The sequence below is a fragment of the Tachypleus tridentatus genome, chromosome 9, assembly GCF_004210375.1.
Source record: "Tachypleus tridentatus isolate NWPU-2018 chromosome 9, ASM421037v1, whole genome shotgun sequence".
Classification (NCBI taxonomy): Eukaryota; Metazoa; Arthropoda; class Merostomata; order Xiphosura; family Limulidae; genus Tachypleus; species Tachypleus tridentatus.
In genome coordinates, this window is record NC_134833.1 from 90,245,056 (window position 1) to 90,260,806 (window position 15,751).

The 15,751-nt window shown below is 35.3% G+C and overlaps 1 protein-coding gene across 3 annotated transcripts in view; it reads right to left on the minus strand.

Moving 5' to 3' along the window:
- The window catches only part of LOC143225720 (inactive tyrosine-protein kinase 7-like), an 84,851-nt gene that overhangs the window by 11,152 nt on the left and 57,948 nt on the right, over window positions 1-15,751 (minus strand). For 2 of the 3 annotated variants that reach the window (XM_076455618.1, XM_076455619.1), the window contains exons 3-7: window positions 12,430-12,717; window positions 11,916-12,063; window positions 5,441-5,577; window positions 4,732-5,028; window positions 287-574 (exon numbers count right to left, since the gene is read on the minus strand). In XM_076455618.1, the coding sequence (XP_076311733.1) occupies window positions 287-574; window positions 4,732-5,028; window positions 5,441-5,577; window positions 11,916-12,063; window positions 12,430-12,717 (1,158 nt within the window). The remainder of the gene's footprint in view (window positions 1-286; window positions 575-4,731; window positions 5,029-5,440; window positions 5,578-11,915; window positions 12,064-12,429; window positions 12,718-15,751) is intronic. The other variant, XM_076455620.1, reaches the window with a different exon arrangement.

The window sequence follows — 15,751 nt, forward strand, 5'->3', positions numbered from 1 at the left end:
GACAATTTGGAGCTCACACCTTTATACCAATCTAAAGTGGTAGGGTAAGTTGGATTACTAAAGTTGGGACATTTATAAATATTTTTCATACAGTACTTTTTAACATTTTTACACAACAATATTTTGAAATGTGGAAGTGTAAACATGAAAAACAAGATCTGAACCAAAATAAAAGCTGTAGGAGTTCATAGAAGGACGATAAAAATGAATAAAAAAAAAAAACAGAAATAATTATTTAATCGAGAAAGTTTTCTTTGCAATGGTATTTAAAAGAACATAACCTCACCTTTCACAACAAATGAAGCATTTTTAGATAAGGTGGAAGGAAATCCTTTTGTTTTCACTTCACATTGATAAAGTCCCGAGTCTGCAAGCTGAACTCCGTGGATGAAGAGGGTTCCGTTGTCTGGGTGGATAACATAGCGTGATCGGGGAGTTTCTATTTTTTTACCATTTTTTAGCCAGTGGACAGAGGTTATGGGGTAAGGGCTCCCATTGTATTCACAGAATATCTTAGCTGTTTCACCTTCATCTGTCTGAACTCTTAACGGGTGAGACTTGATTGTGGGTGGAACTGTAAAATTCAGATGAAATGTACCGATGTTTTTAATATGTAAAGACAGATATGAAAGTGCGTCTCTACATCCCATGTAATTTTACATAGAATAAAATTATCAAAGGCTCCCCATTAAGACCATGGGCCCTGGGGCTGAGCTCCCTACCTAAATATGCCGCTAGGTACATAAAATTGTTTTGGAACTACACGTAATTTCACATATCATAAAACTGCCTTTGCAGACACACGGAATAGATAACAGAAAACGGAATAAACTATATTTTACATGACTTGTCGGTAGGTACAGTCATAATCCATTCTTTCTTCGATGTTCATTTGATTAATGCAAGGATTATTTTTCAGCGTTAGTTTGATATATGGATTTAGGACTAACCTAAATCTATTAAGATGGTGAAACATCGTGCGATATTACAGGAATTACAGATGAAAATACCTGTAACAGCGACTGTACGGAATTGATGAATCAAAATACTTTGTAATATAAATTTTACAGCATTGCTTACACGTAGTTATATCAGTATATTAAGTTGCGTATAAGGATAATTGTTAATTCTCATTTTACTTTGATAAGAAGTTATTATTGATGCTTCTATTTATTATAAATATACATATATTTTAAACTTGTACTATAAGTCACGCATAAAGGAACTATACGTCCCCTAGCGGTACCCGCCATGAACATTTGAGTTCATCTCGACTGAAAGCTTATTTTAACCATGGACAATGTTAAAACTAGCCGTTTCAACTTTCCATTTTCGAATGACACCGCAGGATACTGTTCCAATTGATAATTCTTCAAATCCTCTAAGCCTAACGACATTTGGTGTACGGCCTATGGAACTCCTGGGATAGGATGATTAGCTTCCACAGCTGGACCCTTGCTGTCTACGGACTAATACATGCAGCATGTACTTGACAGGTCATTTATTATGTCTCCCATGCTTTCTGCGCTTCCAGGCAGAACACACACACGCGACGCTTCATTATTATTTTACATACTAGAAAATGTCTTCTTTGTGTATAAAAAGTTTAAAACTGCACTAACTATAAACGATGAAGTACATACTGCATTGCCATAGGAAGCATTTGTTCAGTGGTCAAGCCATTGTCGCATTGTATGTATAGAATGGTGTCTGAGGTCATGGACCCCCAGAACATTTAATGCTATGAGATAGAAACTTGAGTAATTTTGCCTACAAATAATGCATACACATAGTTTAATATATTTAATTAAAAGAAGCAAGTTTGGATAGAAAAATTGTAGTTATACGTGCCATGAAAACGTGGTCAAGCCGTGGCCTTACCACTTTCTACGACCCTGTACTGCACAGTTCTTCGCCTACCATGAATGCGTGTGGTATTCTAATTTCGCGCAGTATTTGTCAGGAAAGATAAATTGTCCTAAATCACACTTTGTTCCATATGGTAGGTGATTAAATACAAAGATAATGAACCTTTGGCTGAACCTTGAGTTCCTGTTAGACGATTTGTTTGTTTGTTTTTAATTTAGCGCAAAGCTTCTCGCAATCTATTTGTGCTAGTCGCCCTTTATTTAGAAGCGACAGACTAAAGGGAAGAAAACTAATCAACACCACCCACCGCTAACTGTTGGGCTACTCTTTTATCAACAGAAAATGGGAGAGATGAAAAAACGAGCATGTTCGGTGACGATATTCAAATACACAACCTGCAGGTTTCGAGCGCTCTAACCACTAGGCTTTTACGCCAACTGGAACTTCTGTTAGGTAGTCAGACGGCCATTAGTGACATTGTTGCATTTGTACATTCAGATTTTGATTTAAGTATATTTGCAATTTGAATAATTTTTGAGAGACATTTTAAGTGCCCAGCTCTACCGTTGTTGAAACCCGACATATCCAGTGAAAGTGTACAAGTAAAAGTAAACACTTAGACCATAGTGGGATTTCTTTTTGAAGCTCTTGCAATGGATTTTAAATATATTATCTTAAAGGTTTTGCAGATCATTTTAAGAAGATTGCACTTCTCTGTCTTTATTTCTTCTTGAAAACGCAGAAAACAAGCACAAATTTGCTAAAAAATAAGCAAAATCTCTGTGAGGATTTTCATTAGTGTGGGGAAATAATATATATGAAGTGAGAAGGTTTAGCAGTTGAATCGAGAAACTTGGCGGAAGCGGTAAAGCAGTTGCATCACTTCTTGTTCAAAGAAGACCATTTCACAGTAGAGATGTGGTCAATATTTCTACTATATGAATTTGATACATTTAATGTACGAAATTTAATAATTATCTTGAATTTTGCTTCTACAAAAAAACTATTAATTTACATAAAGAAGGAAGACATATCCCAAAAATATTTTCATTACGAAATATGTTCCTGATTGTGCCTTGCCCGCTTATTCTAACCATCGTATGAAGAGGAAGTTAAAAGGTGAGGATAAGAAAAAAGCAACAGCAGAAATATCTTTATTCTTCATTTTGTGGTTGAATATTTTATTATTGTATATTTTGGCTATTATGGGAAACAAGTCAAAATGCTGAAAATTTTATTTACAACCTTTAATGTGAAGAAAATTTTGTTGTTCAAAATCAACTATTTACAGCTACTGTCTTAACAATATAGGGTTCATTCTCCAAAATATTTTAAATTTTCAGTATATGGTAAAATTCAATACTAATTTGGTTTGCTTTTGGATTATTAAGTTAACAAGCCAAGTTTGGTCTGGATCGGTCAACTCATTTAGGAAGGAATGTGTCCATATACAGACAGAAACTTCCTTTTATACTAGATACTTACTGTACTGGTATGGCTTATTAACATGACCTTTTGGGACAACATGGGATGTATTCATTTATCTTGTGCTGTTGCATCCTCTAATCTAAATTAAAACTATTAGTAAATAAATTTCAAAAACCCTCAAAACCAGTCTCTATCATTCATAAACTTATCAAGCTTTCTGATACTCACTTAAACTTACTGTCTCTAAAGCATCTGAAGGCAACCTATTCCAAAGGCCAACTACCCTGTTAGAAAAATGAAACTGTCTAAGCTGTAGATGATTCCTATCCTGCCAAAATCTATATCTGTGTCCTCTAGTCCTACTATTCTCACTGTTAAATATTAAAAATGATCAAAACTATCAATTCCTTTTACAATATTAAACACTTTAATCAGATCACACTTCTTAACTTTTCTTTTTTACAAAAGAAAACAATTTGAGAGATATCAATCTCTTCTTGTATTAATAAGCCCTCCATCCTAGGTGCAATTCTAGTGACCCTTCTCTGAACCCTTTCCAACAATTAAATGTCTTTCCTAAGGTAAGGAACTCAAGATTAAATACAATATTCAACTTTCAAATCATTAGAACAATGTATATTGACGCCATATTAAAAAAAAACACAACAACAATCAATTGGATTAAACCAGCTGACAGTTTTTTAAAATATTGGAGAATAGTTTTGATTTTAATACAACAAAGTTATTTTCAAAATACTTTCAATCGGTAGCCCTCAGTTGCTATGGCGTTAACCTCGCAATCTGCAGGTTCGAATCACCGTCTTTACCAAACATGTTCGCCCTTTCAGCCATGAGGGCGTTATAACGTCCTCGTCAATCTCACTATTTGTTGATAATAGGGTAGTCCAAGAGTTGATGTTGGGTTGTGATGACTAACGGTCTTCCCTCTAGTCTTTCAATGGTAAATTAGGGACAGTTAAGCACAGATAGCCCTCGTGTGGCTTTGTGTGAAATTCCAAACAAACCAAACTTCCGTTGTTTATAGCGCACTCTAGTGGTGAGATACGGACAGCTCCAGTATGAAATATTAGAAGCTACTTGTTTCATCTATGTAAGAATGCCACCTCAAAATTTTGTTCAGATTGCCATATTTACGAAGTACTTTGAGGTGATTCTAATCAATATTTTGATATATTTTTCTATTTTTACCACGATCTACACGATAAGTGTCAAGCTCTACACAGGCATACGAAAAGTAACAAATGAATATGTGACACGGCATCACTTCGTGAATACCTGACACATCTGATAACTCAGTTTTCACAAAGTACTACTGAAATACGTACTTTTCACACGCAACTTTTAATTCAATTACAAACAAGTATATGTTCTGAATAGAACCTAATCTAAACTTGGAATTCTTTGTGAGATTACCTGAAACATATAGATCAATAGTGTATCGTTTTTGTCCTGCCAAATTCTCTGCTATGCAGCTGTAACTGCCTGAATCAGACATTGTGACGACATCAATTATAAGTCGGGTATCGTCAACTCTTACGTGGCCTGCATCATTGATCACGTGACCATCGGGTCCTTCCCACCAGAGTCTTGGTTTAGGATGGCCATCTGGATGATTACACGTGATTTCAAACACTCCATTCCGAGGAACCACAGTCTTCTCATGTAGATTCACTGAGGGCTCAAAAGAATCTTCTGTGATGTCGCGAAGAACTAAAACAATTTTATGCAAGTAATTAATGTGCAGTAGTTTATTAATGATAATGCACGAGTTATTTTATACTTTAGTTGTCTATATCGATGAGGAAAAACATATTTGAAAAATGTGACTCAGTGCTTCTGTTAAGTTAGACTAAGAAATTTGGTGTCTCGAAATAAATGACAAATTTGAATCCTTCTTATGAAAAACTAAAATTCTACATTTATGACGTAGGCACCTTATATCGTGAGTTATTAAAACTACTATGACTTCAAACATTTGAAATTTTACTTAACGATTTTACAGAAAAGAAAGAGAGAAGGAAACAAACAATCACAAAAACACAAGAAATGATTTTAGACAACTGGCAGGCAAAGATCACGTACCTATTTACTCCCATAAAAACATATCACCTTAAATACATACATGCCACTTTCAGGTAAGCCACATAGGTCTGTTTGGGGTCGTCTTTAGAAGCACTGACGCTCACACAACGATACATTCCTTCATCTCCATCTCTCACTCTCAACAAAGCTAAGGAACCATTAGGGTAAACTGTAAACCTGGAGAAAAATACGGAATGAGAAAACTTAGTTAAATGCAACTATATACTAGCGATCACTTAAATAGCAGAGGAGTCTTCAGTCTGGTTGACCTGTGTACAAAAGACAAGTAGAAATAAACCTACATGGAACAACTTTGCATTAAATCCCATGTGTTATGATAACCCTGTATCGAGGTTAATTTCTCTAGGCAGCCAGTGTCACGTAATAACTCCGTATTCAATCCTACTTTGCTAGATGATCAGTATCAAGTAAGAATTCTGTATTCAGTAGCATGTCTAGGTAATGGGTGTCACGCAAAACCATGTATTCTCAAGATGACTGGTATGGGTATTAAAACTTTAATTAAAGTAAAGTATAGAACAACGTTTCGTCCTTCTTAGGATATATTTAGGGTAACTTCAGGTTCTTTGGTATAAGGCTATAAAGAGTGGTACTCTGGTCACCACGGGTATCGAAACCCGTTTTTTAGCGTGAAAAGCCTTCTGGCTTAAAGTTAAGCTAACGGGAGGCTCCCAAAAACAGAAGCCTTTTTTTGGGTAGGGGAGTTTCAACCCCAATTTCCTAGTTCTATTTTCACAAAGTACCTTTAAAAGTCATTAAACAAATAAGTAAAACAGTTTATGAAAACTACTTCGGGCCCGGCTTGGCCAAGCGTGTTAAGGCGTGCGACTCGTAATCCGAGGGTCGCGGGTTCGAACCCGCGTCGCGCTTAACATGCTCGCCCTCCCAGCCGTGGGGGCGTTATAATGTGACGGTCAATCCCACTATTCGTTGGTAAAAGAGTAGCCCAAGAGTTGGCGGTGGGTGGTGATGACTAGCTGCTTTCCCTCTAGTCTTACACTGCTAAATTAGGGACGGCTAGCACAGACAGCCCTCGAGCAGCTTTGTGCGAAATTCAAAACACACACACACACAAACAAAACTACTGCAAAAATAATATAAAAACAATAAGTAAGCAGGTCAGGGCTTAGATTAAGTTCGCTAATTGTGACAGCGATTTCATGATAGCTTTACGCATGTGTTGGTGACAGTTGGTTCTCCTCACACTGTTAACTGGCTATAAACAACCTACACATAGAGTTTGTTACTTAAATATTACGCATTAATAAGTCTTTTTCTTTCTTTTTGTTACATCCAATTACGGTAAATAAATATGAGCTAACGCAGTCAATTAAAACAAATTACATACGGGTGTTACTAAGTCAGTCGTTTAAGAAATACGGAAAGACAACAAGTCCTGTCCTTCTGATATAATCATCACACGTGTCACTATTTTAAACAAGAATTCACTGAGGCCAGAGAAACACGTGCACACAATTAACAACATAATTTCCAAAACAACAAAGAATGCGTCTTTCATAGTAACCGCCAGTGGCATGTATGTCATGTTAAATTAACGTATAAAGCACTTCAGGTTTATTTAAAATCTTGATATTGATACGAATAAACTTACACATGTCTGAGGCATTGTAACATCACGCCTCCCAGTGGCACAGCGATTTGTCTGCAGACTCTCTCATTGTGAAGCTTTGTGCTTAATTCTAAATAAACTACGAAACTTTAACGTCACAACATCTTTTCTCTCTCTCTTTGCACTGCAATGAGTCAATAAGACTCTTCCGGTGCGTCAGCGGTAAGTATATGAACTTACAATGTTAAAATCCAGTGTTCGATTTCCCAGGGTAGCAAGAATGTGGATAACCCATTGGGTAGCTTTGGGCTAAAATCAAAGACATGAGTCAAAAGCAAATCCACCACAGACTGTCACTTACTTTTACCTATTGTAACAGTTGATGCTTCTAAGCAACTCTATACGAAGGAAAATTCATAATTTTCAAAGAAACTTTAACATATTTATATGTATTTTTTGTTGTATAAAAACGTAAAAATGATTAACAGAAATATAAGGAGACAAAAAAGCTGAACAAAAGCATTATATAGATGTATTACACACACACATAATGTGTTATATATGTGTATGTGTGTGTGTAATGTATGTAAAAATGTACTATATAATATATAATCCTTAAAATACCAAAGTAAGAACTGTATAACAGCATTTTCGTGACTCACCTATATTACTGGAAAATAAAACATTACAAAGCAGCTTTTCTTAGAAATACTTAAAGAAATATGACGACACTCAGATAGAATAATACAGGGGTATATTAAGTAAATACAACAAATTCTGTTTTTCACAAGATCGAATGGGGCAGTTGTAAGAACACCTACAAAACATTATTAAATGTTTATATATTTAATGTGAATTTTGTTCACAGAAATGGAAATACGTAAATAAAGTACCTTTTTACGATACCATTACAATTATCTAATTTAAGCCTTAATTGGGTATTTCTACTACGCACACACACACAAATTCACATCTTTACGTTTCAAGCACAGCAGCGCGTTTGTTTTTTTATTTTTTAATTCGGTTTACAGTATATTTGAACTCGTGTAAAAATGATATTAAGTTTCAGTTGGACACTTTTCCTCGCGAGGACAACTACAATATTTTCTCATACCTTTACACCTAGATCAGATCAGCGTAGTTTGTTGTTTTTTTTTTCTAATTGAATTTACAATATCTTTGAGATCATGTTTAGCTCGTGAAGTGCTTAATGGCGCCGCTTTTCAAAATGTCTCGTTAAGATGCAGTCCTTTTGACTATCTCAATGACCGTCTTACGATTCATCTAATTTATTTTAAGAAGGGTAAGCAGGTCTGGTGTTGGAATCGTTCCCTCTTCTTTATGACACAACAGGAAATTAACTATGAAAGGGAGGAAGGCGAGTTACTTCCGCCCGCATGAGGGTGACGTTTCTATTAAGAAGTTGATCGCATCCATCATAATCAGGGTTCTTCCGATGAAACTCATAAGAACACCGCGGTTCTGGTGATAAATACCAATGCAAACAATCCTTCCCCTTTACGTCTCCAACTTATCCACTCTTTCGCAGATGGTTTCAACAGTATTTTCTAAACTTTCGATATATTCCAATGACAGATCAATAAAACATAAGCCTGACGTTTGTGGGACAAAAACTCTGTGAAAAATTTAACAGCAATGATAGAGGTAGACGAACTCTTCTGACATCCAGGAACAACTGAAGTTTTAGAACTACTTTAAAAAAACAAGAGCACTTTACTTTGCTGTTAAATACGTTGTGAAGACAGACAAAAATTATCTATTTTTATTTCGTACCCGTAAAAAAACTATAGTAATTACAAACTCTGACCTATACTTTTAATGGATTATACAGGGTGTTTGGAAAGCCACTGTGCACTTATATATTTATTAACAGACATGTTTCAATATAGAATACAGGAGGTAAATATGAATAACAATTATAAACAATGTTGAAAGTGACACCGTTGGCATCAATACAGGCCTGGATCCTTCTTATTTTGTTTCTAAACACCGCTATCAGTTGCTGGCTTGAAATAGACTGAATTAAATATGATTACAAAATTGCACAGTGACTTTCCGAACATCCTATATGACATATTCCATCAAAAACGTAAATAACGAACGCGTTTTAAAATTCTTCGATTTTGTAAAAAATTAGAAAGTATTTCAAAAACAAATTATAGTCGTTAATGTAAATTTTGTAACGCTTTAAACCTGTGTAAAGTGTGTGTTTATTCCCCGAAACTACTCACAGTGTTTTTTGTTTAAAATTGTGTAGTAATGTGCTAAGAAAAACAACAAACGTCATAATACAAATATTTATGCATACGGCTAGGCCCGGCATTACTGGACTCGTAATCCGAGAGTCGCGAGTTCGAATCCCCGTCACACCAAACATGGTCGCCCTTTCAGCCGTAGGGGTATTATAATGTTATGGTCAATTCCACTCTTCATTCATAAAAGAGCAGTCCAAAAGTTGGCTGTGGGTGGTGATGATTAGCTGCCTTCCCTCTAATCTTACGCTACTAAATTAAGGACGGCTAGCGCAGTAAGCCCTTGTGTAACTTTGCGCGATATTCAAACAAACACACGGCTAATAATATTAACTATTACTTTTTAGGCCAAAATTATTTCGAATGACAAATACTTTATTTGAATAATTATGCGTTAGTCAATGAATGTAAATTATTTGCTTATATTCTGTTAACATTTACTTTAGTAATTCATAAATTTACAATAAATTATGTCTTCTTTCGAAATAAAAAATAGCTCTAGTGAATGGACGGTACAAACAAAGGCCTAACGCGTATCGTCTTTAGCATATATTATATTACTAATCGGTTTACTACATTGCAAGTAGTTTGCAATGTCTATCATGCGATTAAATTTAACAATTCAAATTAATTTGTAAACTTACCATTGACATTTGACACGATGAAATTAATATTTAGCAGCCACATTTTTATGCATTAGGCTATCTTACAAACTTAATCATAAAAATTCTATTTAGGCTTAAAGGAAAATGACATCAAAGAATCACAAACATATTGAAACGCGAAGTTCAACTTAAAATAAAGCTAACTAAGCCAAATGGGTACATAGAATAAATGTATTAGCAAGTGATTTTCAGTTTTTGGTTGGCAATCACTACGGATTACGGATTCTGAAGCATTCGTTGTGAAAATTCAAAAGCTTTACTATTTTGAAAGTTGTTCAGTCCCGAATGGCAACTGCCCGAGCATGACCTGGAGATTAGCTTGCCTGAATAGGGATCTGCAACTTCGTCGTTCGCGACCTATTACAGCATAGAAATAAAAAAAAATCCCACGCCGTACTTTTGTGGCGGTCAGACAAAATTAGACCAAGTGATGGCAGTGGATACTGTTGACTAGCTGCCTTCTCTCTAGTATACCAGTTCAAAATTGTGGACGGCTAACACGGTTAGCTATTGAGTAGCTCAACGCAAATATCCGAAAACAAAAGGCAGGTGCGTATTAGTGAGATAGATGTTAATAAAATGATTTTTTCGTGCAGTCTCGTACATCATTTATTTAGTGCGTGCTTAGATATAATAAATTACAGCAATTCTGCTTTCTTCATAGATGAATTTTAGTGGACTTTGTACTACTATAGCGGATTACGGATAGCTGAAAGTAGATAACTAGTTTCTACGGCAACCACACAGTTACAAATCTGTAACATTCAACAATACACAAGAGAAAATCTGTTGAAAAATATTTCATACATATACATGAATAATTAAACTGCAGAAACGTCTCCCTCGACATAATTGCCATCGCAATGTACAGTTTAAATCTGCTGCTTTGCAGGTTTTAATGTGTTTTTTAGCTCTTAAAAACAAAACTATATTTCTGCTGTGCCCACTCCAGGTATCGAAAATCGATTTTTTATCGTTATGAGCCCTCACGCTTACCGCTGAGCTACGTAGCTGTTCTGATAAAGCTGTGTCCAATTACCAATATTAAATCTAGGATTATGAGATGCCATCTTAAAAAATAAGACATACAACATACCAATGTATGAAGACAAGAACAATTTGAGTGGGTGTGTGTGTTTTCTTATTTATCTGCTGAGCCCATGGAGGGGAATCAAACCGCTGATTTTAGCGTTGTAAATCCGTAGCATTACAGCTGCAGTAGCAGGAGTCCAATTTGAGTGGAAAATACAGTTTAGAAAACTTTTAAAACGTACTTAACAGAACCTTAACTAAAGAATTACCTTAAATCGGTTAATATCATTTAAAATTTTTACTGCTTTAACGGAATGAACTGGTGCCACACTGTTTGTCAAGGCTCGAAACTAGAAGAGTAATCGGGTGAGTTTTTTCTTCAAACGTGATAGTTGGCAATCCACAACTTAATGTTCGCGATTAACCGAAAGTAAATCAAAATAATTATAAATTTAATACTAAATACAAAAATCATAATGGTTACGGTAAAACGTTGTTCTTTTTATACGAGATATTTTCTATTCGTTAATGTGGAAATACAATGGTGTAATGATAGTTAATTACGAAAAGGCTTACAGTTAACGTTTAAAGTTTATTCATCTCTTCTCTTTTGACCTCTAATCGTTCATCACTACAATATATTAAAAACTGATTTCTAAAGACGTTTGATAGGAAAGAAAAAATAATGTTAATTTTCATGTTCACTGGATGAGATTTATTTAAAAATATTAATGTTTCATTACGATCCACAAAAACTCTTAGCACATTCACATTAATGAATGAATGACTATAAGTTTAATTCCTCTAATGCTTGAGATTTTAAAAATCTTCGCTCTTATTTCTTTCATGATAACGAATAAATTTGTAAACAAATGTAAAGTGAACTCATGCAGTGAACATGTATACAACTAACAAAGTGAAAAAAAAAAAAAAGGCTTAGATCAAAGCGTGCACCTGGAACTGTTGGTAAGAGGAACGTCTTTGTTGCGGAAAAACCAGTGTACAGCTACAGCATTCTTATACACACAGTCGAAGACGGCAGAGTCATCCTTCCTGGCAGTGATATCTTGAGGAAGCTTGAGGATTTGAGGCGCATCTTTACCTGCAAATTATTGGTATTAGTTTCGTATTCTATACTGGATGACAGAATACCAAAGTCACTACTATTAAACTCTTAAGCTTTCTTCACTTCTACTGGCAACATTTATGATTGATTTGTTCTTTTGAAGATTCGCACTTTTTTTGAGGCTGCCAGAAATGGGTAAAATAAAACACAACAAAAATGCCGAATGAATTTTAATTCCAAATAAACAATAAGCCGATAAACATTATGTTAAACTTGTTTTTCAATAACTATGCCACAATCATAGGTTGGGGAGAGGGCCTCAAACGTTTTTACTCACATCATGGGAGCCTCGAGCTGAAAGAGTTTGGGATCCAATGATCTAGAAAACATTTTAAAACTTACTTTTTAAACGGAGAGCAAAGCTGTTAGCGCTTGTGACAACGCCAGCTTTGTTAACTCCGCGACAAGAATAAATTCCGTTGTCTTGAAGAGCCAGTTTATCAATCTGAAGTCGCCTGTGGCGGATAGCTATTCTGTCGCTCCTGAAGAGCTTGTTACCATTGTGGAACCACATGTAGCTGACGTTAGAACTCCCTTCAGCTTTACATCGAAGCATCATCTCTCCCCCAAGAACCAAATCTTCTTCCTTCGGAGGACTGTGAAGTTGTATTTCAGCCATATCACTGATCCCTACACACAAAATTAGCATTATTACGTGAAATGGTGGAAAGTTTAAAGCTACACACTTTCTCCATCACATGATAATCCGCTCGGAATGAAAGTTAGTAGACAAAGACAATTTCACTACTAGTATATTATACATTTCTGTTATTATAAAACTCGAAACACCGTAATCTAGCCGATGTAAGTTAGTTACTGTAAATTTTATTTTCCTCGATTGGCTGGCATTATTAGTAATTATAGACTTAGGTACGAAATTATAGTATATATTACTTAAATAGATGCATATATACTTTAGGTAATTATGTGTATATATATATAAGAATTAATTATTTATCCGAGTTTACGTAATTCTTTAATAATACACAGACGAAATATTTAAATCTAAAACTTGTAACAAGCGTTAATTTTTACTTAAAACATTTCAATATGCCATATTAAGAGCCCCATATTTAGCTACTCTTATATGATTATTCCTATTTTCAGTTTGATTTTATTAATAATAAATGGTTCATTCATGTCGATGTCCTCTTGCGGGTCAGCGGTCTTGCAAAGATAAACTCCTACGTTCGTTTCCTCGAGGTGGACAGAGCACAAAGAGCCCATTGCGTGGCTTAAACAAATAAAATTTTTCTTACTGTTTAATCCTACAATAGTCTTAATCCTAAACTTTTTATTTTGAGGTTTTTACCTTGTATTTTGGATATAACTTTAAGACTGAAAGAATTATTGGTATATGATTAAGAATAAAAGAAAAATCGGTACAAACTTCACATGCATATCATAAGTACCTTAGACACATAAAACGTACAATGTTTGGAAGTATCAACTGACTTATTCTCAAAATTCATGCTCAAGTGATTGAACTGAATGAAATCTGGCCGAAGATCGCTATAACAATTAAAATTGCAGTGGTATATTCACGAACACCCAGAAACTTAATGAATGTAAAGATGTAATACTGTACATAGTGTGTTTAAAGAGAGGTAAAAAAAATCTAATTTCATGAACCACTACAGAATAAACATATATATATATAAAACAGCTTTTCCTGGAGATATAGAGTTAAACCTACAAACTTACGATGCTAAAATCCTAGGTTCGATTCATCGCGTTAGACACCGTAGATGGTCCAATGTGTCTAAAAAAACAAATATACAACACAAGAGTGCCTTATATCTAGGACTAACAACTGACATTTTTTCATGAGCTTGTAAAGCATCTTTTCTGTTGTTGTTGTTTTTTCAATTACTAATTCACTCGACATCGATGACACACAGAGTGACCAATATTTGCATGGAGCCATCGAGAGCTACAGCTAATCTCCCTCCCTACACGCGGAAGAAACAAAGAAACAGAACATCACAGGCTGTGACTCATTGCACTGTTTCATCGGGTATTAGGTTACAGAGCTACAGTATAACTAGGATGCACAGTATAAACAACGTGCACTCGCTCTTACTCCCACCCTCTTCTTTCTCAGTTCTTAGGACATACGACGCCTCCCAGGGACCTTCTTTTTGGTAATTCACGATGAACAGTAGATTATTTGGGTGCTGATCCTGCCACACTGCACTTAACATGTGAAAAGCTGATTAAACCTTGTGCTCCTTTGGCCGCCATTAATATTACTGGCTAGAGACACAGTAATCTACCTTCGCAGAAAAAGCCTCGTACATACCTGCAAGTTAGACACGAATGTATCGAGGACCTTTGCTCATTAACATCAAGATTTCTGAAGGCTTCATAATTACTACAGTTGGAAGAAAAATGACTGAAACTACAACATGAAATATTAACTTTTACTCGATATGCTAACCTGTTAAAACGCATGATGCAAAGTGTATAACTTTAGGCTTAAGAAGTAAAAAGAGAGAAGTATTATCATATGGGATTTATGGCAGAATTTTATATAATAAATTATCCAATGCTTTTCGTTAATAAATGCCCCCCTAGTGTTACAACTGTAGGCCTGCGGACTTACACCGCTTGAAAACGGGTTTTGCTGTCCGTGATGGGCAGAGCACAGAAAGCCCATTATGTAGCGTTGTACTTAACTACCAACAAAAAAGCCGTTAATAAATACTGTAGTGTTAAACAGAGTACTTAATCTATAGACATGGTCACAAACCAGATCTTTTCTAATGATTTGGATTCTCATCCTCGGAAAAACGGTCCCATGTCCATTTTTGTATAATTTTGTTTTGGAGGGGAGGTTTTAGGGGGACATAATATGGTACCAATACGAGACATAACAAGTCAGGAATATTCTAACTACAACAGAGGATGCTTCCTTTGTCCGCCTGTGGCACAGTGGGATGTATGCGGACCTACAACGTTAGAAACCGGGCTTCGATACTCGTGGTGGGCAGAACACAGATAGTCCGTTACGTATCATTGTGCTCAAGTCCAAACAACACTCCCCACCTTAACGTCTTTATACATTCGGGCGTTTATTGTGTGTTTCAAAACACAGGGCATCATTATATATTCGTTTTAATTGGTTATTTTCCAAAAATATTTTATTTTTTTATTCTGGATTTAAGATATTGAATGAGGCATATGGAGTTTATTTTATATTCGAGCTGGTGGTCTCAGTCAATATTATAATCGAGGGATTGTTCTATGGATGCACGCCATCTGTGAGCTCACATCTACAGCAAGGTGATAGTGGTTATACGAAAAACAAACAAACGAATGAAAATAGTTAAAAAATAATCTTTCAGCGTATGGTATATGAATGACAGTTAAAACAACTGGCTTAAAACTCTGAACTGTTCTTTATTTTGCTTATGCAACAGAGGAAACAAACAAAAACATTGAAGTGGAATAAAACAGCTTTTGAAAAATGAAAGGTAAATAACACAAGTTTATAAAAACAAAAGACAAACATGGTTACGCATAAAGTTGTATATGTAACCATTAGATGTTGAAAAAGAGCATCGAGGTTTGTTTACAACATTTTCCTTACACACATGAAACGCAGGTTTCCATGGTTGTATGCCTTAACTAAATGATGCATCTTGCTACCAATACATATAAT